The 22893-nt window shown below is 36.0% G+C and overlaps 1 protein-coding gene and 1 non-coding gene across 2 annotated transcripts; both read left to right on the top strand.

The window, feature by feature from the left end:
* The first annotated feature begins 11 nt into the window (after window positions 1–11).
* Window positions 12–22595, top strand: TMEM167A (transmembrane protein 167A). The gene is made up of 4 exons (XM_025923619.2): window positions 12–148; window positions 10926–11035; window positions 15997–16031; window positions 20736–22595. Exons 1-4 carry the CDS (start codon window positions 146–148, stop codon window positions 20804–20806), a joined length of 219 nt encoding a protein of 72 aa, XP_025779404.1. The 5' UTR covers window positions 12–145; the 3' UTR covers window positions 20807–22595.
* Window positions 13468–13602, top strand: LOC112861903 (small nucleolar RNA U109). The gene has a single exon (XR_003223776.1). It is a non-coding gene; the product is annotated as a small nucleolar RNA U109 (small nucleolar RNA).
* Window positions 22596–22893: the final 298 nt, after the last annotated feature.

Consider the following 22893-nt stretch of genomic DNA (forward strand, 5'->3'; position numbering starts at 1 on the left):
TGTCGGGGTCGCGCGGCTCAGAAGGAGGTGCCCTGACAGGCCCAACCGAACGCGGGGAGGGAACGAGAAGGGCAAGTGGGGTGGGCACGCCTCTTCCGCCCTGCGCCCGGAAGGGTGATGTGGCTGGGGCTTCGCCGGCCTCACTATGGTAAGAATTGGGGCTGTGGGGTCGCAGCTGAGCTTTGTGAAGGGGTAGTGGGCGCGAGCTAGGGCCGGAGGGTTGGACGGCGGCCCTGGGTGTGCGGGCCAGGGAGTTCAGTCACTAGCTTGGTTCTGCCGGGCTCGGAAGATGCACAGGCCCGGGAACCATGTGGCCCCTGCAAGCCCAACACGGAGAACCGGGGCCCACCGCCCAAGAAAGACCCCGCGGCCGCCGGTCCCAGCCTCTCCCGCAGAGTCCACCTTTCTGACTTGGTTCAAAGGAATTCGCTGGTCTGGCTTAACCCAATCATTTAAATGTACTCTTTGTGGTCAGTGACTCTAGGAGACATGGAGCTTCTCAACTTCGCGCTTGTTATTTTGCGTCCTCTAATGCCCCACGGGCCTGGCCCACACCTTAATTTTTGTCTGTTGGGTTAGTGACCTTTCAGGCCCCTTTTACTCCATTCTTTCAGTCTTAACGATACTCTTTTACAAACAGTAGATTTTAAATGTTTGGCGATCTCTGCAGAAGCAGTTTTTCGCAGGAATGTACTTGAGGTAGTGCCTGGCCTGGGATCTTCCTTCCCCACACCTTTTTAAAGTTTTATGTATTATTTTGTGTTATTACAGATTCCTTTGATAGTTTGGGCCTCTTAGGAAAGCTTAAAACGAGTCATGAAAGTTTGCAAAAGAAATGCTTACATCTCCAGGCAGAGAAAAAGAGTTAAAGCCAGCATGGCGGGAGGAAAGATGTAGTAGTAATAGTGAAATCTCTCAAGCTATATCTGAAGCCATTTTACTTTTGTTATAGTAAATGCCAGCAGCTTCTACACCAGGACCTCATGGTGCACTTAATTAAATCCACAGGCCAAATGTTGCATTTATGAGCATACTTCTGGGGAAAGGATGCATGTCTTTGATTATAGTATCAAAAGAAACCATGACTCAAAAAAAGCTATTGTGGGGTGAAAGTTGCTGAGCTTATGTTCCAGAAGTTCCTGCAGAAACCCATACAATACTAAACCCTTAGACATTTAATCGAAATTTCGTTAATTGTTTCTTGCTTTACTCCAACTACTTTGATTATAGATGGGGCATAAATCACAGGGTCTTGCCTGGAGAACATTACCACTTACAGAGGAGATGGCAGTTTATTGGGAGGTTATTCATTCCTGAGCCAAGAATTTACTCCAGCTTCTTTCCCTCTGTACCACACAATTGGATGAATACACTTGCTCTTTTTTTTTTTTTAATTTTTTAAAAATTACTTATTTATTTTGAGAGCATGAGAGAGGATCCCAAGCAGGCTCTGTGCTGTTGGCGCAGAGCTGGACGAAGGGCTTGAACTCACAAACCCTGCGATCATAACCCAAGCCGAAATCAAGATTCAGAGTCTTAACCGGCTGAGCCACCCAGGTGGCCCTACAGTTGCTCTTAAAGATTGCCATTAGTGAACTGTTGCTGAATGAACTTAGAAAATCTTCATTTTTTCAATTTAAAAATGGTAGAGTCTGTTACTCTTTTAAGTACTCTCTACCCCCAATGCGAGGTAGACCCAGAGAGCAAGTCACATGCTCTACCTACTGAATCAGCCAAGTGGCCCTAGAGACAGTTACTCTTAATTCTTGCATAGCTTCATAGATGTTAAGGTTGAGTTATTTTACTCTTAGTACAAGTCAAAGATCTATTATTTTCATCATCTTAGTGTCTTATGATCTAGCTAATAGCAAGACAGATAATGTGTTTAAGATCATCAGTATTTAAACTGTCTAGCCATACTTGTTTTTTCAAAAGTAACAAGAATAGCTCTCGTTAGCACTTGCTGTATGCCAGGCTGTGTTCAAAAAAATCAACTTATAAGCACTGTCTTATTTCAAGCCTATAATGTCTGAGTAGATGTTTACAGGTGAAGGAAGTCAAACACAAGGAGACTGACCTGCTTGGGATTGTACACTTAGTAGAGCCAGGACTCAAATTTATTTTAGTATCCAGATGCCAGAAATCTTCATGCTGTTGGTAATAAAAACAACATAATGGAAGATAAAGTATGTCTTAGTGATTTGTTGCTCTCAAGTATGCCAATCTTACATGGATGGATAATAGAAACAACTGCCAGGTGGTTAGTATTTCTTTCCTGCTCTGTTCCTCTGAGCTTAGAATGTCAGCATTTTTGAGAAAGCAAGTACCCTGTAGTTCGAAGAGCTACACAATGAAGTTCCTTTTTGAATTTGCACCTCAACTTGTGTATTTGTGAGGTAACTCAGTGATCATGACTTAAATTTGAATTACTGTATTTTAATGAATCCATTTTTAAAATGCAATTTCACAGCCATAAAAGGTTTATCAGCCATAATTATTTACAACTACTAGAACACAATCTGATAACTATATCACTTATGAATGAATACTTTTAAGAACTTCAGAATGCCTTGTTCTCCCTAGCTCTTAACATCCTTCAAGATGTATCTCAAGTTTCATCTTTTCATAAGAAACCTTCCCTTCTTCTGTTTTCTCCTGGATCTCATTTGGGGTCTATAGTCCTTTATATTATCTCCAGTATCCCTCCAGAGTAGCAGAAAACAGCAATACCTTGTGACCTTTATTTCTTTCTAGCTAGAGTTTCTGAAGTAGATAACCAGGTCTTTTGATATCTACATCACAATGGCAGTTAGCTAGTCCTCAAATGATTGCAAGTCTGAGGATACAAAGTCTTGCCCGGTGTCTTAAAGGAGTTCACAGTCCACTGGGGGAGATTATTAAATAAGCAAATTCAATGTGTTGTCGGAGATGATAAAGAGAAATAACGTGTAGTGGAAAGGACTTTGAGAAATTCAATGCCTGACCAATTCAGTCCAAATCTGGGCATTGATAGTCTTTAAAAGCTCCAAGTGATTCTTATGAACAGCCAAGCTTCATGCCACATTTCCGATTTCATGGTCAGAACACTTTTCTTCATAACAGGAGTTGCACTTTGTCCTTTGGAATACTTTGTCTTATCAAATTATCAACAACACGTGAAGTATTTTTTGCTTTATTTTTTTTTTTATTTTTTTTTTTCAATGTTTATTTATTTTTGGGACAGAGAGAGACAGAGCATGAACGGGGGAGGGGCAGAGAGAGAGGGAGACACAGAATCGGAAACAGGCTCCAGGCTCCGAGCCATCAGCCCAGAGCCTGACGCGGGGCTCGAACTCACGGACCGCGAGATCGTGACCTGGCTGAAGTCGGACGCTTAACCGACTGCGCCACCCAGGCGCCCCTGCTTTATTTTTTTAAGCCTACTGCTCACCATAGTTATGTATGCTTTCTCCTATTAACACCTATTTTTTTTTTCAACGTTTATTTATTTTTGAGACAGAGAGAGACAGAGCATGAACGGGGGAAGGGCAGAGAGAGAGGGAGACACAGAATCGGAAACAGGCTCCAGGCTCTGAGCCATCAGCCCAGAGCCTGACGCGGGGCTCGAACTCACGGACTGCGAGATCGTGACCTGGCTGAAGTCGGATGCTTAACCGACTGCGCCACCCAGGCGCCCCTCCTATTAACACCTTTTGATCCCCTTGTTGCTTTATATTTAGATCTGTGGCGTTCATAAAATCGCTCGGAAACTAAACAATACAAACACAGTAAATGCATTATAGATACCATGACAGTGAGATGAAACTAAGTGCAAATGACCATCTGTGTTGCCAATGGAGAACAGAATTGAGGTGCTTTTCTCTGGACTGTAGCTTTCCTCATAGCCATGAAAGTTCTTAATTTTAAGTGGAAAGTGGAAGTAGGAAAGGTCTCTCTCTACCATTTGAAAGAGGACCAGTAAGATCAAATGGCTATTTACTCTAGCTCCTCATTTTACAATTGAAATTAAACTGCTATGTAGAGGTAATGGATTTATCCAAGAACAAATTTATATACTTGGATAATTTCCTAAATAATCCAAATGTTTAGTAGGCACTCATGTTGAGAGACTGTTATTTAACATTAAAACATTAAGCAATCCTGGTTTCTTGGTTTCATCTGAAACCAAGATAATTTGTGTATTTGGTACAATTTCAGTGCTGCCTTACAGTAAGCAACAAAGATTATTCTTAGGTGCTAACAACACCAAAAGAAAATGTTAATATTTCTGTGTGTTAATGGATGTTAGTAATCACCTGTGGTCACCTGTGTGGGGCAAGTGTTTGCACATTTACATACAGGCTTCATTTATTCCTGCATTTCCATGTTTTCTATTCTAAGAGCAAATAGTGTTACCTATAAATTTACAAGTAGAAACTAGTTAGAAAATGCTGGCCTGACCTAGAATTGTAAATGATAAAATGCTGACCCACTTTTGCAGTGCTGTATAATTTTTATCACAATTAGGTCAAATATCATTTCTGGGGTCTCCTTCCACCTCTGGAGAAGGATAAATCACTACTTTTGTGTAAAAGCAGTAAGTATTAAAACAATTAAAATTATTATTATTTGGACTTGTAACAGTTTAAGTCTTTGGTATTCAGTTCTTGTTTTAAAGTGAATTTCAGTAAAACTGGAAGAATTAATATGTTAGTCACTTACCACATAAGAAGCAATCAACATTTGAAGCCCCCAGTGTTATAAGGAAGGCCCTTAATCAGTAAATTGGTTAAACAATTTGTTTTGATAATGATAAAAATAAATATGCTACAAGGAGCTCAAGTGATCCAGGACTAATGAAAATACTGTAGGCTTAGGCAGTCTTTTCTGCAGATTAAGTACAGTTAGCAACCAGTCATTGAGCACACTGAAGAACTGTTCAGCCTATTAATATGTATATTTCTGCTGCTTTTCTCATTGCTTCTTTGTGCCTTTATACTGCTGGGATCTTTTCTCCTATTTTTCCCTCTATTCCTAATGTTTTGGGTGGTTTCTTAGACTATTTTTATATATACATCTAAAAGCAAAACCTTACACTGAACTCTTCCCTTTATATACAAACCTAATGACAGTTTTAATATTCAGGAATGACTAAAAATAAGAAATTGTATCTTCATAGATAAAATGATAAAAATTGAATCTGAAATAAATATTCCTAACTTTTCAAATTGACTTGAGAGTAGGGAGTTTTTAAAAGATGTGTTAACATCACAAGTAATTTTTTGTTTCAGCACTAAGCTTTGCATCAAACATTCTGCATCAATTCACTGATAAATTTTTTTCGTTAGTGGTGTCCAGATGAAAGTCTGGATTATTTTCATTATTTCAGATTGCTTAACAAATTGTGATTTACTTCAGAATGGTTATACAAAGTGACTTGTTGAGTTTATTTCCTTCACATTTGGATAATTTGATTTAGTACAATAGCACTAATTATTTGAAGCATATCAGAAGGTCTGATCAGCTGTGAGTAGTAGATAGGGCTACTATCTACTACTGTGGAGGGATAATAAAAGGCGCCTTCGGAGAAAAATATTTTAGGATCTCCACCGTATCATTTCGAAGAATAAACACAACTCTCAGACTAATGGTCAAAAGGCAAGGCTGCTGTGATCCACAACCCCAAGTATTACTGTCCTGGTTGTATTTGAGGTTATGCTCCAGAGAGTGTCATAGGTAGCCCTGAGTTGAGGGAATGTTATTGGATGCCTCTTAATAAAAAATATTTGTTAGGTATGATAGACAAAATGCCCTCCACCACTTCAAAAACACAAAACAAAACAAAAAAACAAACCCTGTAAATATGGTATCTTATTAAGCAGAAGAGAACTGGCATATGGGATTAAGCCAAACATTCTCGAATGGGAAGATTATCTGGAATTATGGGGACAGAGAGAAATTTAATCATAAGATTTCCTTTAAGAAGTAAGTAGTAGGGGGGCGCCTGGGTGGCGCAGTCGGTTAAGCGTCCGACTTCAGCCAGGTCACGATCTCGCGGTCCGTGAGTTCGAGCCCCGCGTCAGGCTCTGGGCTGATGGCTCAGAGCCTGGAGCCTGTTTCCGATTCTGTGTCTCCCTCTCTCTCTGCCCCTCCCCGGTTCATGCTCTGTCTCTCTCTGTCCCAAAAATAAATAAACGTTGAAAAAAAAATTAAAAAAAAAAAAGAAGTAAGTAGTAGGGTGGCTCAGTCGGTTGAGCGTCCCAATTCTTGACCTTGGCTCAGATCATGATCTCACAGTTTGTGAGATTGAGCTCCGCATCTGTGCTGACAGCTCAGAGCCTGGACCCTGCTTTGGATTCTGCGTCTCCTCTTTCTGCCTCTCCCCTGCTCATGCTCTGTCTCTCAAAAATAAAATAAATGTTAAAAAAAAAATAAGCAGTCGGGTCATAGTCACAAAAGAAGTATCAAGGTCCCTGTGATGATTCAGTAGCCAAGAATTGCAGAAAGCCTCTAGAAACTGGAGAAGGCCAGAAAACTTTTTTTTTTCCTAGAGCCTCCAAAAGGAATGATTTATAACTCCTTAGTTGCAACGTGAATTATTTGATGTTTAATAGCTGAATTTGTTAAACTGGGTAGCATACCATTGTATAACTCCCTGGTGTTGTCTGACTGAAAATTACGTAAATAAGCCTTAGACTTGAGAATTATCTGAGGTTCTAGAATTTTCTGTCAGCCAGCTAGCGTACTCCGTCATCCAGGGAGAGTCAGAAGAACACTCATTGTCCCATATGCAAGTACTTTGAAGCTGGCTTCTTGGTAGGACTTTCTTTGAATTCCAGTTGGTGACCAAACAAAGTTTAGATACTGAGAGGGAATTAACCTTGGGCCTTGATTTTACCCTATACCCTGGGCCCTTAACATAAACGTAAGGGTGTTGCTTCTTCCATTTGCATTTTCCAAAATACCATTGATAAGTAAATATAAATGCAGAGCAGTTCGTGGCAGTTTCTCTGGAATAGTTAACAAAATATTCAACAGTCTAATCTACGCTTTTTTTAATAGAATACACTGTTGATTTGGCATTTAAATATGCTCTTGAATTTGTTAAAATTGTTATTTTGCAGTTTTCAAGTTGCTGTTCATTCAGCATTTTTCAGTGACTTCTGTGCACTATTCTGTTTAATAGGCACAAGGGGTTGATAAGGACCTCAATAAAATAGAGGAGACCATTACAGTTTGATGGGTGCTATCATATATATATACACCTGCACAATTATCTCAACCTCTGCTTGGTGTAGCAAGTGGGGACAGGGAAGACTTCACAGAGGGGACTCAAGTTGAAACCAGAAGTTTGAGTCAGTTCACCATGCAGGCAAAAATAGTCTGCAAAAACACAGAGCACCTTGAAAAAGATGTCATGATCTGAACAAAACAGTAAATTAACTTTATTTCCCTTATCACCTTTTTAAAAATCTTTTGTATTTTGTAATCTTAGCTTCTTCCTTTTTAATAACATTTTTATAACTTTATACATTTTAATAACATTTTAATTTTATAACATTTTAATAACATTTTAAACAAATCCTAATTATTTTGCTACAAGAACAGGAACATCTGTTTCCTTTAAACCTTAGACTAAAATTTTGTGTCGGCAGACAACAGATGCTAAGCTTTAAAAGGAATGCTTAGGTACAGTAAGCAGTGGTAGGCTAATGTCTGGATGTTTGAAACATTCTTTTTTGGTCAGTCTGAGTACATGTAAAAGACTATATACCACCTAAGATTATTTGTTTAAATCTTAGGGTCTATAAACCCTAGAAACAAAGTTGTCTGTATCTTATATTGCACACTTGTAACTGGTTTTCATTTATAAGTTGTTTCACACACATATGTATACATACACATTCCAATTCTTTAATAACAGGCATGTCTCTAAGTGCCCCTTAAATTCTGTTACTATATAAAAATTCAAACATACAAAGGTAGGAAGAAGAGTATAATGAAGCCTCATATACTCAGCATTTCATCATCAACCACACTCCTCCCATCACACAAAATGGATTATTTAGAAACCAGTCCCAGACATCCTATCATTTAAGCATTTTTTTTTAACTAGACATTTAGGGAAGGAAAAAGTACACATTGCAAAATTGGGAGATTTAGATACTCCATTAGGAATGCGATAAACCTGTGTGGCAAACTGATTTCCCAGCCAGTTTACTGCATAGGTCCTTTGCTTAATACAGTAAGTCTGCTCATTATTCCCTGAACATGCAAGTTCTCGATTCTATGGGGATGTTTTCCTTGCTCTCGTCTCTTCTGGAGCCTGCTCTCTATTTGCCAATCCAAATGTGCCCTTTCATGATTTGACTTCAGTCCTTGCTTTCTTCTTGAAGCTTTTCCTGACTTTTCTTTATGAAAACAGCATTTTTTTTTTGTCCACATGGCTTAGTAACTAACCACTTACATACGCTACAAGGAGTTGCTGTTTACTTGTTAAAAATACATGACCTGTTCTAACTTGATTGTAAATGCTGCATGCCTCAGTTGTCTCATGTATAAAATAAAAGTATTAGTAACACCTACCTCAAATATACCAGGATAAACAAGATAATCCAAAAGAAGCTCTCAGTGAATATCAGTTATCATTAGCTGTAAACTCCTGAAGGGAAGGAATCCTGCTGTGTCTTTTTTAATCCTGTGTCTAGCCTCATGCCTCAGACACCATAGATACTAAATACATGTTTAGTTACTTTGGCTGGAAAGAAATCTGTGCTTTATATTTCATGAGGTTGTTATCAAATACTATATCAATAAATTCATAATACATGTTCAAAATACGGTCTTTAAAAGACAAGCGTTGTGAAATACTGTGTTTTCTATATAAAATTTGTCTTTAGAGTTCATTTATTGATTTAAGTTATAAAATTTGTATCACTTGTTTTCACAGATGTAAAATTAAAATCCAGTTCAGAAAAAACCAAGCCATATTAAACTTTACCTTTGTGTATCCATTAAGAAATGATTTGCAAGCAAAACAACTATTAATAATGCAAGTCATTTTTTATCTTTTTCAGACTATAAATATAACACTTAGGAAATTACAGAAATCCAGAAAAGTTGAGAATTGGGTTAAAAACCTTCCAGAGATAATCACTGCATTCGCCCCTCTTGCTTGTATAAGGTTTACATAGCTAAAGATACACTGATTATGGAATTTTGTGTGCTGTTTTCCCCACTGTTTGTCATTGTACATAAGCATTTTTTGTCCTTAATATTGGCAAATAACGTAATTATCTTAATGTTTTAAATAGTTTGTACATATTTGCCATAAAAACATATAAGAGGTTAAAAAATATTGATAGCTTCTGACATGTCTAGTTCTTTTAGGATTCTTCTGGCTATTCTTGCTTTATTTTTCCATATGAACTTCAAAGTCAGTTGTCTATTTTGAAAATAACTGGTTGGTGTTGAGTACACTGTAAACTTACAGATTAGCTTTATGATGTTACCTTCCAGTGTAAGAACCTCACATACCACTCCATTCTAATTTTGTGTTTTTCGGTATGTTTAAAGGTTTTGTCAATTTTGTTCTTTAATGCCAGTACTGCATTTTTTGTTAGGCTTATTCCTGGATATTTCAGCTTTTTATTCTAGTTGCTGTTACAAATAGAGACTTTTTTTTCCATTATGTCTTTCAACCAGTTGGTAATACAGTCATGAAGCTACTGATTTAAATATTTAAGTTGTGTACCCAGCCACACCCAATTCCCTTATTGTCTGTAATTGTTTTTCACTAAATTCTTTTGGGCTTTTCAGGTAGCACTTAACATTTACAAGTAACAATTTTGCCTTTCTCAAAAAATTTTTGTAACTCCTATTCTTTAACTTCTGACACTATGGGAGGTGCCTCTGGGTTTAGTAATTAAGCGTGTTGCTAGCTGCTGTGTAAGATTGATGTATTTTATCTACCTGTGTAAAATGGAAACAATTTTTCTTTATTATTTATATAGTGGTATTCTTGCACCTTCAAAAATTTGTTTTATTTATTCAGCCATTACTTCTTGGTCTGCTCTGTGGTAGGTGCCTTGTCAGGTGCTGGAGTTCAGAGTCTGATAAGGCAATGTCCACTTTCAGAGATGAGTATTATAAAATGTGTAACAGTTTGGGAACAGAAAGGAGAGTTTTTTATGAAATAGGAGAGGGGAGGCAGATAGGTCCAAAGAAACTTCCCGGAAAAGATGATGTTTGAGCTGAATTTTGAGTAGACTAAGCCCGCCTCCATTTTACTTTGACTGAAAAACTGTGATTTCCAATCATTCCTGTGTTAAATTATTTCAATAACTTTTAAAGAACCAACAGTGAAAGAGCAAGTGGTTTTCTTTCACCAAAACCTAATAGCCTAGTATTAGTCAATGCATGGAACATGATTGCTTAAATTTAAAGCATTCTTACTCTAAAAGAATTTAAGAATTGAAAGAAACTTGAGCCAACATTTAGTCTATATCCCCGCTGTCCACCAAGGTTTACAGATGTGAAAGACAGCCTTAGGTCAGTGATTCAACTGAAGTCCTATGGCCAGCTACAGGCAGAGCATGGAGACTCTCTGTCCTGCCTCATAGTCTGGGTTCCTAGAACATCTGTATTAATTACATAAAGATTGAGTTTTGGTGAGTTCCTTGGATTCATGACATTTTTGGTAATGTTTTCAAATTCTTGAATTTAGAATTTTTTGTTGCATCTTCTGCATTCCTCAGCCCAAAGAATGGAGAGGAAAGTACACTCTCTGAATACCTTATGATTTGGGGTTTTAAGTATTCTCAGACATGTCATTCTGTTTGCCTTTTTTGAAGAACAAAACTATGATTCTTAATATGGAATTGTCTGGCAGTTTTTACCTATGCAGTTTTTCTTGTGATATTAATTTTTCTTTTTCTCTTTTTTAGTCTGCCATTTTCAATTTTCAGAGTCTGTTGACTGTAATCTTGCTGCTTATATGTACCTGTGCTTATATCCGATCTTTGGCACCCAGCCTCCTGGACAGAAATAAAACTGGGTATGTTACTAATGATATCTAATCACCCATATTAGTTCTTATAGACATTGAGGGTAAATTACCATAAAAGTCATTAAATAATTTAATGCCTATATATAAATTATTTTTATAATAACTTTTTACATTATTTTCTCCTCTGTTTTTCAAAATCTGAAAACTTTGGGGATGGCTGCGTGGCCCAGTGGGTTAAGTGTCCAACTCTTGGTTCCAGCTCAGGTCATGATCCCATGGCTCATAGGTTCGAGCCTCATGCCAGGCCCCACACTGACAGTACAGGACCTACTTGAGATTCCCTTTCCCTTTCTCTCTGCCTCTCCCCTTCTCAAGTTTTCCCCTCTCTCTCTCTCAAAATAAATGAATAAATAAACTTTAACAAAATATATTTTTTAAAAACGGAAAACTTTCTATTCATAGAATCTTACTAAATAAAAAGATAAATACCAGAAGTAACCTGAAATGTGTTCAACTAAAAAAAAAAAAGTATTTAAAAAAAGATGGAGTTCTGTTTTTTTCTGGGATTAGAAATACAGTTTAGTACTTTCAAAGACAGTATTTCACCTTACTTTTTATAGAATAATTGGTAAAGTTGGTATTAAAAACAAAGTTATGTTTTTGAAGCATTTAACAGTTTGCAAGCACTGTGTCCATAAATATAATAATGTAGACATTCCCTCTCCAGTGTAAGACTGCTCTAATCATATGAGCTCCCTGTCAGTATCATAAAGCAAACATCTTTAGAGAAATTTATGTAGCTAACTTAACACAGTAATAAAAATTAAGTCTTGGGCATGTCACATCTGTTTTATTATATGTTCATACCCTGAAAAAAATCTGAGCTTAATGTGATACACAGAATTAAAATTTTTAAGTGCCATATTCACAATACAGAAATATGGGGCAGCTGGATGGCTCAGTCAGTTAAGCGTCCAACTCGATTTTGGCTCAGGTCATGATCTCACAGTTCCTGAGATGGAGTCTAGTTGGGGCTCATGCTCACAGCACGGAGCCTGTTTGGGATTTTCTCTGTCCCTCTGTCTCTGCTTGTCCCCCATACATGCACACGGGTGCATACACTCTCTTTCTCCCTCTCAAAATAAGTAAGCTTTAAAAAAAGAAAAAAACATAATACAGAAATACATGTTGAATTAAACCAAAAGGAAGAGTATATTAAAAAACAGAGACCATGTGGTGGGAGCTGTATACATTTTATTTGCCTTGCATATTTATTAATTATGTGAATACTTTTCTTAATCGTTTTTTTTTTAACTTTATTTTGAGAGAGAGAGGGAGAGCACATGAGCATGTGAGCAGGGGAGAGGCAGAGAAACGGGAGAGAGGGGAGAGAGGGAACGAATCCCAAGTAGGTTCCATGCTGCCAGCACAGAGCCCAACATGGGACTCAAACTCCTTTCTTGATAAAAGCCTATATCTGTTTAATCCTTTTAAGAAATAAAAGCTGAAAGAATACTTCACATTGGAATAATTGTCTCCAAACCTGTATCAGGCCAGATTAGGATCCTGCAAAGTCAAATTTTGCTTTTCCACTAATAAAAATCTACAAGAGGCAAGGTGGTAGATACTCAACTGTGAAAGTAATCATTTCTGCTTCTCTTTCCTTTACTTCCATTTTATCTTTGAGGTCATAATTAGCATTTATCCAAACATTCCATTATCTAAATTATTTGGTTTTTGTTAACATTTCTTCCTTTTTATTTATTAGGGTTGTTCAGACATGTGTAAAGGAATAAGTAGAAGCTCTAATCAGTTGTGAATATTGAAAATCTCGTGATCCTGTTCCAATAAACTGATAATCTATTGCTAGGTAAAATAGCAATACTGAGGTTATTTGTCCATCAGTCTTTATGACAGTCCCCCTCTTCCTTCATAGACATTGATTTCTCTTCACTCCACCTTTTTTTCCTCTGAAGTCCTCTTGCACTAAGTCTTTATTCATTTTAATTCTTTGTCCATTTGTTGAAATTATATAGTACTATGTCAGTTTGTTGAAGTTGTATAATCTTATGTGTTGCTTAGTTGTGCATGAAGCCTTTCCTCCCCTGACGATTAACTTAAAGCATATGTTAGAAACCAATAAACATTCTCATTGATCTGTTCCTTGGTATTGGAATATAATACATAACACCTACCTAATAACATATTTATTTATTTCATTAAAAAATAATCACAGGGCACCTGCGTGGCTCAGTTGGTTGAAAATCCAACTCTTAATTTCGGCTCACATCATGTTCCTAGGATCTTGGGATCCTGCCTTATGTTGGGCTCCTGTGGAGCCTGCTTAAGATTCTCCCTTTTCCTTTCTTTCCCCTGTTAATGTGCACACTCTCTCTCTAGAAATAAAATAATAATCATAGTATTTCATTAAAAAATAGTCACAATACTTAGCTTTCCAATACAGTTATGGAGAAAGTAGATGGCATGTGGAAATGTCTGCTCCTCATTCCTTTGGGAGCAGGAAGACATCCATTACATGCTACATTGAAAAAGGAGTTCTCAGGGCTGCCAGCCTTACAGTAGAGGCTGAGTAGTAGTATATTTCTCCTACATAGAAGACCAAAGAAATGGCATGCTTCTGTTTGTACTGTAAAGCATATACTGGTCCATTCAGCTCTTAAAAGGCTTTTTTTTAAAAACTTTGTTTCTGTTTCTATAAATGTTAGGCCCCATTTTATTTTGACTTGTATATAAGAAGTATTTTCTCCAGGAGAAATTTTTACAGGCCATTGTCCTTTTGTTACAATATGCGTTTTTATGAGATTCATAATAAACTGCCCTTTCATTACAGCGAGTATTCCATGTTTAAGTAACGATGTATAGAGACCAGTTGAATAAAGCAGGTTCTTGATGACTTCACTGTTGAAAATAACAACTTAATTTTTTACTGCTTCAAATAATACAGAACTAAAAAGCAGCAATAAAAGATTGCTACTTTTCTCATTGCCTATTATCATAGACCTGATTAGTTCTATCAGCAGATATATTTACTGGCTTACAGCCATAGAAACCAAGCAGCATAATTGTATTGGTTTTTACTAACTAATAAAGTTTCTGTGTTAAATAAATAGCATTTATTTATTAATTAATAAATAGCATATTACAGAAATATGTCTAGGTAGGGAAATACATGGGAAAGGCCAAAGTGATACTGATAAATCTCTAAGTTGCCCGAGTTAGGAAACTTTTCATGTATCTAGCTTTTAATATACCGTGTTATCACAATTTCCTAATGATGCTTTGAGTTATTTCTAGGTTAGCAAACCTGAAATCACCCTGATTGTGATCATATGATTTTAGATTATGTTCTTTGGGACTATAAGCTTCTCATGCAGGAGCTTCAGGTATCCTGCCTCTGAATCCTTCAGCCAGAGTAGCTTTAAATCCACAGTGCATGTTCCACTCAGTAGATTTTTACAGTCAAAGAACCATGGCATTGCATGTCACTAACCAGTTGCCTTCCATTTTTTGGTGAAATGTAAGCCAATTTTAAGTGATATCTGAAGTTACTGTCACATGTGCCTTTAACCTGTCTTTTACTGAACACAGAACATGTTAGTCACTACTCTGAAGAGTTTCTGTGTAATAACTCATTTAATCCTTATAACAACCCTATGAGGGTGAGTGTTATTAAAGAGAAAATAACTTGTTCAGAGTTAATGCGACAATTAAGTAGAATTAAACTTAAGCACAATCTGACCCTTATATTATCCTACATTATTTCCAAGAATATGTTTGATTTTTGTCCTTTTATTTCTATAGGAAAGTTGCTTCACCTATCAGAATATCCATCCTTCAAAATAAACATCTATGTTTGCCCATTTCGTATCATCTGAACTAAGAGACATTTTGCTTTGAGGTCAGGAAGTTACACTTCAGAGGAGGAATGCATATAGAACTTACTTGAAGCAGTATTTTCTTTCAGTCTTAACCACTCAGATACAATAATTCATCAGCCAGCCATCTCTTTTGGCAAAAAGTATATCAATTTACCTGAAATTTAAGTATTTTGATATTGTAACACCAGTCCTAACCCACTGCAATAAGTACTGCTGATCTGTCTTGACTTTTAGCAATGTATAATACCATTTGTAATTCTGTTCTTCCGTCAAAACAACAAAATAGTTGCCTACAATGTTTTATATCTTTTAGCTACCTCTATTCATTGAATGATTCGGTTGCTTTTCTTTTAAAGGCAGTACTTTTTATGCATGCCAAAGAAGTGAAATACACATAATTTGTATTCAACTCACAGTTTATTCATTCATAGAATTGAAATGAACATTTTCATTGTAATTCTTATTTCCAGAATGTATGTATTTTAATTGCCATATTTAACTCATATAGTGTTCCCAAACTAGGATTTTGTACTAATATTGAAAACATAGCTACATATTTTTATATTCTCTCTTACTGAATGACATAGCTATGCAAATGCTATCATTGGAGTTCATGGCTATAAGGCATTTAAATATAGAACTACATTCTGTAAAAAGTAATTTCTTTAGTGTGAAAGTTTTATTTTTAAATGTCAAAATCCTACCAAACCAACCAAATGTTCATTTACCATTTTTTCAAATTAATGTTTATGCAAATTGGCATATGTATTTTCTACTTTTAAAAGTAAAGCAACTGAAGTTGACTGAATTAATTCTACAAAAAAACCCTGTGCAAATTTTTGCCAGTCATATTAATTTACTGTGTGTTTAACCTAGGATACTGCATATATCCCAGTTTATGACAATTTATGTACACTAACAGTTGATAAGTTCACGTGGCCTCCTTTCCTACAAAGATGGTGGCTCAATATCAAATAAATTTCAGTTTTTGAAGCAAAGTATCAAAAGAGAAAATGCCAGTGTATAATGAATTCTCTATATGATACTGAGAGAATGATTTACTTTTCCCACTAAACAATAGCTACTTTTTCCTTTTTTTACTCTATGCAGATTGTTGGGTATATTTTGGAAGTGCGCCAGAATTGGTAAGTGTCCTTCTATAACTTCCACATCATCAGCTGTAAGTTTATAGAGTTCTACCAAACTTTTTCTTGTGCTAAAACTAGACATGGTGGATACCTCATAATACTTCATACACAGGGAAATGGAAAATACAAGAAAAAATCTTAATTCAGATATCAAATACTATGCTTTGCTGGTGTTGAGATTTCAGACAAACATTTATAGTTTTATGCACACATGCATATAGTATACAATATGCTGCTCTGTATAATTTGTACTGTTTTGGTCACTAAGGATGAATTTCCCATCTAATGAAAGGCTTGCTAACCAACTGTCTAAACATAATCATTTTACTGCCTTATGCTAAGTCCTAGAATGTTGTTTTTAGAAAGCAATAACTGTTTCACCTGTCAAATTCATGTGATCATAGCTGAGTTTTGTTCTGATTAAAGTTAAATGTGATTATCTTCTAACTTTTCATAATAAAATTTGTGGTGTTTTTGTGTTTATGTTTAGATAGTAATATACCCTTGTCTCATCCCTGTGTGTATATGACATTTAGCACAGTGCCTAGCTCATAGTAGACTCTCAAGTGATTGGCAGGTGAATGAATTAAAATGTATTTTACTGATACAGTTTACCAGTATTCCTGAATAATAGAGTATACCCTTTTTAACATCGCTGGTTCTAAAACACTTCAGAGCATTTGTACTTGTTCCACTTGGACTGAAAATGAATATTTCTTCTCCACCTTGGAATTATTTACATGACCCCCTCAAAAAAAAAGGTTGATTTTAATATTTTCCCAATATTTAATTTGTATATAACTACTTTTTTTTTTTATAAAGTTATGAGACTTCAAAGACAAATTTTCCTACATTTGACATTTACTCTGGTTAGCCAACCTGACAACAGCCTGAATTACCCCAACGAGTCACTTTGAATAGAGAAAAATTAGGAGTCATGTCCCTTAGATAATGTGTGTTCTATTTAGAGTGTTAGGTTTTGTTTTGGATTCACTTCTCAGAAATGTGGAAAATTTAAAAGATGGTTCATAACAGGAAACAAAATTGATGAAAGATTGAAAACTACAAACTAAGTTCTTATAATATCTAGACATTTTTCTAAAGAATACCTGAGAATGGGTGTAATATATCTGAAGATATTATCGGTATAACCTAGTCTCAACTAAGGACTAAAAATTAATTGTGACAGTTTCTAATTCTTTAGCGTCTTCTAAGATTCATATGTTGTTAGCCACTGAAATAAATAATTATGAGAGTTTCTTCCCTTGAGCTTTTAGTGATAGGCAAGAACCATTAACAGGAGAACTTGTAAGCATCCTACTAAATTATATAGAAATCCTTTTAAAATCTGCTATGATGAGATTATAAGATTCCTTAGCCAGATTTCTTGCCAGAAAATGACAGTAGTGTATAGAGGCACCTAAAACTACTTCCTTCAAGGCCCTCATTCTAATGTATTGACTACTGAAGCAGGCGTCCTTTTGAGAATTCACTGTGCTTTTAACATGTTAAACTGTCCTTCCTCAGTGTTCTTTGTCATACTTTATTATCTCTTAGAGTGACAGACATGAGAATTCTTCTTTTATAGGAAGAAAATTGACTTCAGAGAGGTAAAGCACAGATAAAGCCTAGCTAAGTAGTTATCAGGACATTTAAACCCCCCCCCAAGACATTTTTGATTGTCATAACTAGATGGGGGAGGAACGTATACTGAGTATAGGTCATTGATATTGCTACATATCCTACGATGCACTGAGCAGCCCCCCTCGCAGAGAATTAGCCCAAAATGTCAGTAGTACCAGAGTTGAGAGGGCCCAACCTAGATTTGCAGAGATTTGTGGTGCAGCCTTACCTGACATCTAGTGTGACTCAACAGCACAAAGCCTGAAATAACAGTAGAAATCTTAATCACTTGAAAAATAACAAAGGGAGAGATAAAGAGAAGAACACCCTTGATGGCTAATGCTGATTGATAGAGAGTAGCAAATGTAAATATATGCAAATTAATGTAGTTTCAAAGCCAAGTTACCCAGAAAAAGAAACAATATTGTCAAGGACAGAGTCGAAAGAAACCCTCAAGGAAACTGCGAACAGAGAACATAATGGAAGAACAAAACTGTCCTAATAGAGTCATAGTCTCTGTGTCAAAGTAATACTGAAAGTTCATTGGTAAAAATAAAAAGTCTGCAGTGAGGGGGCAGAGCTTTCACCTCAATATGATGAAGTTGCTAAGTCACAAATAAAAGTTCTTTAAGGTATTAAATTAAGTATCAAGGTATTTTAAATCCATTTTATATAATAAATTAGAGAAGTCTGTACAGCTTCATTCAGTAGCCGACCCAGGTGACACTTTGCACAATGGTTACTTCGAAGTATAACTGAAAATTTAAGGCGTTTAGTTTGTAGCTTTCGTAATGATTGCCTTCAGTATCATCCATTGTTATTGTCTGATTATAAACTGCCTTTTCTTTTTGCTTGGTCAGTTATTGTCTTCATTGTTTCTCTTAACAGTATGAATGCCATAGGTTAAATGGTTCAGTTAAACTATGCATTCTTGCCACTTATGTGTAAGCATTAGCTTTTCATTTTGGCAAAATGGCTCAGAAAATGTTAATGCTGATATACTCCTCTCTTATCTTGACACAGAATATATCCACCAAGAAGGGATACAGTTTTAATGGGAAAAGGCCCAGCCAAATCATCTTATCATGTTACACATCACGTTACAGCAACTGTTTCACATTCACTTAGACAGACCTAAGACCAGACGAGAAGTAACATTCTTACACAAGTTCAACCAAAGATGTTTAGCTCTACCACATGGCAATCTCTTTTAAGAAAATTAAAAACAGGAAAATGAAACCCATATGTAAATTATAGCATTCTGAGTTGGAAGATGAGGAAGAGAAGAACTTCCTCAAAAATTAATCTCCAGCAGATGGAAAATTCAGGGCAATTTAATTTCTTCTCTTAGGTGTTTAATAAGACTATATTAGACAATGAGATTATCTAGCCCTAACTAGAGTGACTGGCTTGCTTATGAAATCCACTTGAAAACTATGTCTGAATAGTTTGGTTTTGTTTGATAATTTGGGTGTTGCCTCAAAAGAATTAACATTGTTTAAAAATGATGTCCCAAGTTATTTTTTAGTTTTAAAAGATTTTTTTTTTCCAATTGAGATAGTGGCATTGTGAAAATGCTGTTGTCTCATTTTTTAGAATTTCCTTTAGCTCGAAAGCAGTCCCCTAAATGTCTCTTAATAGAAAAACACCAAATGTTTCTTTTATTTGTATGTGTGTAATATCTTCTATGAACACTGTCATTGAGCAGACACAAAGATATAAAGTTAGTAACAATATGACTGTGAGCTCTTTGAGGAAGCTCTGAAAATGAAAATGACCTTGAGGATTTTAGTTGATGAGAATGGTCAAGATTGGCATTTGCCAGAGGTAGTTAACTTACCAAATGAAATGGTTTGTCACCGAAGGAACTTAGTTACTGGGAGGGAGCTGATTTTAAACACCATAGAAAAGCACAAGTGAGGGGAGCATACACAATCTCTACTACAGGACACCAGGTATATGCCATGATTATTTCTAGAAATAGCATGTCACTCCCTCTTCCTTCTTCCTTTCTTTCATACCCTCAGAGCAGCAGAAATGTCTGGTGCTTTGTGGAACTGTACAGCCATTCAATTAATGAACAAACAGGAAAAGAAGCTGACGTTGGGATAACTCAATCACAGAATCTCTAATCTGTTTGCAAGACAGTTTCACAAGCCACCTCCATTCTGCTTCATGGGAGGGAAGTTCTCCAAATACAAACACTTTTTAAACACATGTGAGAATTGACTCCTATAAAAGTGGTTGTTTTAAGTTCTACATTCCTAACCCAAGAGCTACACTATAAATCATTTCATATGAAATCCAGGTCAGAAATAGTTTTTTCTAAAATGTTTCTTTATGAAGCATTTTATACCCTTTCTAAGGTTTTTATTTAAATTCCAGTTGACATACAGTGTAATAGTAGTTTCAGGTATAACAGTATGATGATTCAGCACTTCCATATGCCACCCAATGCTCATCACAGGTGCCCTCCTTAATCCCCATCACCTATTTCACCCATTCCCTGCTCACTCCCCCTCAACCATCAGTTCTCTGTCCATAAGTCTTTCTTGGTTTGTATTTTATGTCTGCTTTCTTACATGAAGTTTGATTGATCACTCTCGTGTTTAAATTGCGACCAATCAAGAAAAAAATATATAGCTGAAAATTGTATGTCAAATTTCTTTTCATAGGTAGAAATTTCCTTTTTTAAAGGAAAAAATAAGCGATTTTTTTGGCCTAAATTGAGTTGTTTGAGATAGTTTCTCTTGAATCTCTGTCCTACATTCTGTGTTGTATTTTGTCAATATCTGGGTTTATGCAGTGGCATAGGAATGGTGCATTAAGGGTTTTCTAAACACATGAAAAGGAGGTGGTCTTAGAAATAAATCCGTGTAATTTAGCTCATTCTGTGTTGTACTGCTTTTATGTTATATCTAGTTCTTGTTTTGGCCATCCCCCCAAATGTGTGGGCCTTCTAGGCAAGAACTTTATCTTGATTCTTCTATATCCCTCTCCCATAATAAGTAATAACCTTATCATATCCATGTTAACCACTCAGTGAATCAACATGAATATCTCCCTTTTTTCCAACAGGTGAACGGAAGAGTCCTTACGTTGCAGTGTGCTGTATAGTGATGGCTTTCAGCATTCTCTTCATACAGTAGCTCGGAAAAATATCAGAATTTAATTGCCATTGGATTACAGTATGAAAAAAGGACTTTATCTATAGAAAATAATGGAAAGAATGGTTAACCCTTTTATCTCTGAACATTGAATGAGATAAATTTCCAGCTGCTGTTATCTATTTTTGTTATTGGACCAATGTTCTATGTAAATAGGATGTAACCATTTAATACGCAGAGTTTAATATGTCTGTAACAATCAACCTCTGTACTCTCACTACAATATTACATTCTGCAAATGTTATTCTGTTATGTCGGATACCAGTTTTTAGTGAGGTATCTCTTAAGACATAGAATAGAAAACAAAATTGGTAAATTACTCCACTTCCTTTCACTGTGATTTGGAAATGATTAATCTTTATAGAATGAGACATTTTTCTGGGCTAGCTTTTTTACTGGGAAAAAAAAAAGGTTCAATTTGTGTTGGTAAGGATTGCATTCATATTTAATAATGCTTGCTTTTCCTGTGGCCACACCAGACCATTAACATAGTACATCTAAGCAAACTATATAGTGTACTACAGGCATTTCAACTATTTAAAACAAGCCTGTGTGGTTCTTAAGGTAAATGAGATGTGACTTAAGAGTACTATTGAGAAAATGTCCATATGTAACATAAAGTTTAGAGTAGATGACTGGTCCAGTAGCCTCTGAAAACTCTAGATAAGTATGGATAAATATCTTACAAATAAATTGACCAGCTGTCATTCTCTGAATAAGACTACATTCTTAGAGTGAAAAGAGCAAAATAGAACAATTCAGAATGATAATCCTGTATGTGTCTTTCTTTTTAGTGTCAGGTCTCCAGTTTTAATTGCCCCAAAATGCAAACTGAATTTTTTTTGTTTTTAAATACAGCACTTTAAATCTAGTTTACTTTTTGTGTGTCATCTTGAACTGGAATCTGCTGTGTAACTCAGTAGGCGATGATAAACAGTTTTCAAATCTGCTTGTCTGTATACCTTGGCATAAGTGTCTTTGAGTTTTGATAATAAAGACCTTCAATAACCTTCATCAAAGCAAGAGAAACATTTGGAATATGACATAAATTTTGCAGTAGAGCAGTTAGTAAAAGGTCATAGGTTCCTTTTTTTTTAAGGTTTAACTGAAATTCTGTTAGAATTTCAAAGCTAGGGGGAACTTAAATATCTTAGCTAAAAATTGCCCATCATAGGTAGTACTAATTAGATATTATCCTTAGCTATTAATTCCTTTTCTCTTTTTAAGAAAAGAAAATTATTTAGAATTATTTGAAAATGAGTCTGCCACTAGCTCTTTCTGCAGAAACAAAGTATGGAATTGAAAGCCATCTTTTTTAAAGACCGCTTTAAAGTACTTGAAAAGAATTCTAGGAAACGTGTAAGAAAAGCTTGTGATGCATTGCCTGCTTTTTTTACAAAAGATAAAAGCTGCTGTAGGCTGTCTATATATTTATTTTACAATTTTGGCCTAAGTAACTGGTAAAAAGTTGTCTATTTTGCTTTAGACCAGGAATCAGGCTATGGTCATTGTGTGTACTCTGAACTGTCTTTCTCCTGGGCTTTGCACTAGGTCAAGAATTTTCCGGGTGTCCTAAAAATAGGACTCTTATCAGCATATACATGCAGAGCATGTCACCTTTCTGAGGCTGGTTTCTGAGTGGCCATCTGTTGTCCAACTCTGCTGCAAGCTAGACTTTCCAAAAAGCTATGTCAACTGATCTTTTTATGTGCTAACACAAATCCAAATCCAATATGAGTGGTATGAATAAAGGGAAGAATATTCTAGATAATCAGTTCTAAGACATTTCTGAAATTTTGACATTTCGGAGGAGGTAGGTAGAAAGTGGAGGAAGAAATAATTTCTTTGAAAAATGTGTGGTAGCATATAAAACTTGGTGTTGTGTGTATAAGCTTAACAGAGTGGGAGGCAGCTCATTTCTGACCCCAGACATTGTGACTCTTTGGGAGGTTAGGGACATAGAGGATTCTGTAAAGAAAAGCAATTAGCACTTTCCTTAATGTATTTTTTTCAAAGAGTTACCACAATCCTGTTCTCTAGCCCAAAGGGCCATGTCGGTAGTTTTAGGT

Source organism: Puma concolor, chromosome A1 (genome assembly GCF_028749965.1).
Source record: "Puma concolor isolate L17-30 chromosome A1, mPumCon1.1.hap2, whole genome shotgun sequence".
Taxonomy (NCBI): Eukaryota; Metazoa; Chordata; class Mammalia; order Carnivora; family Felidae; genus Puma; species Puma concolor.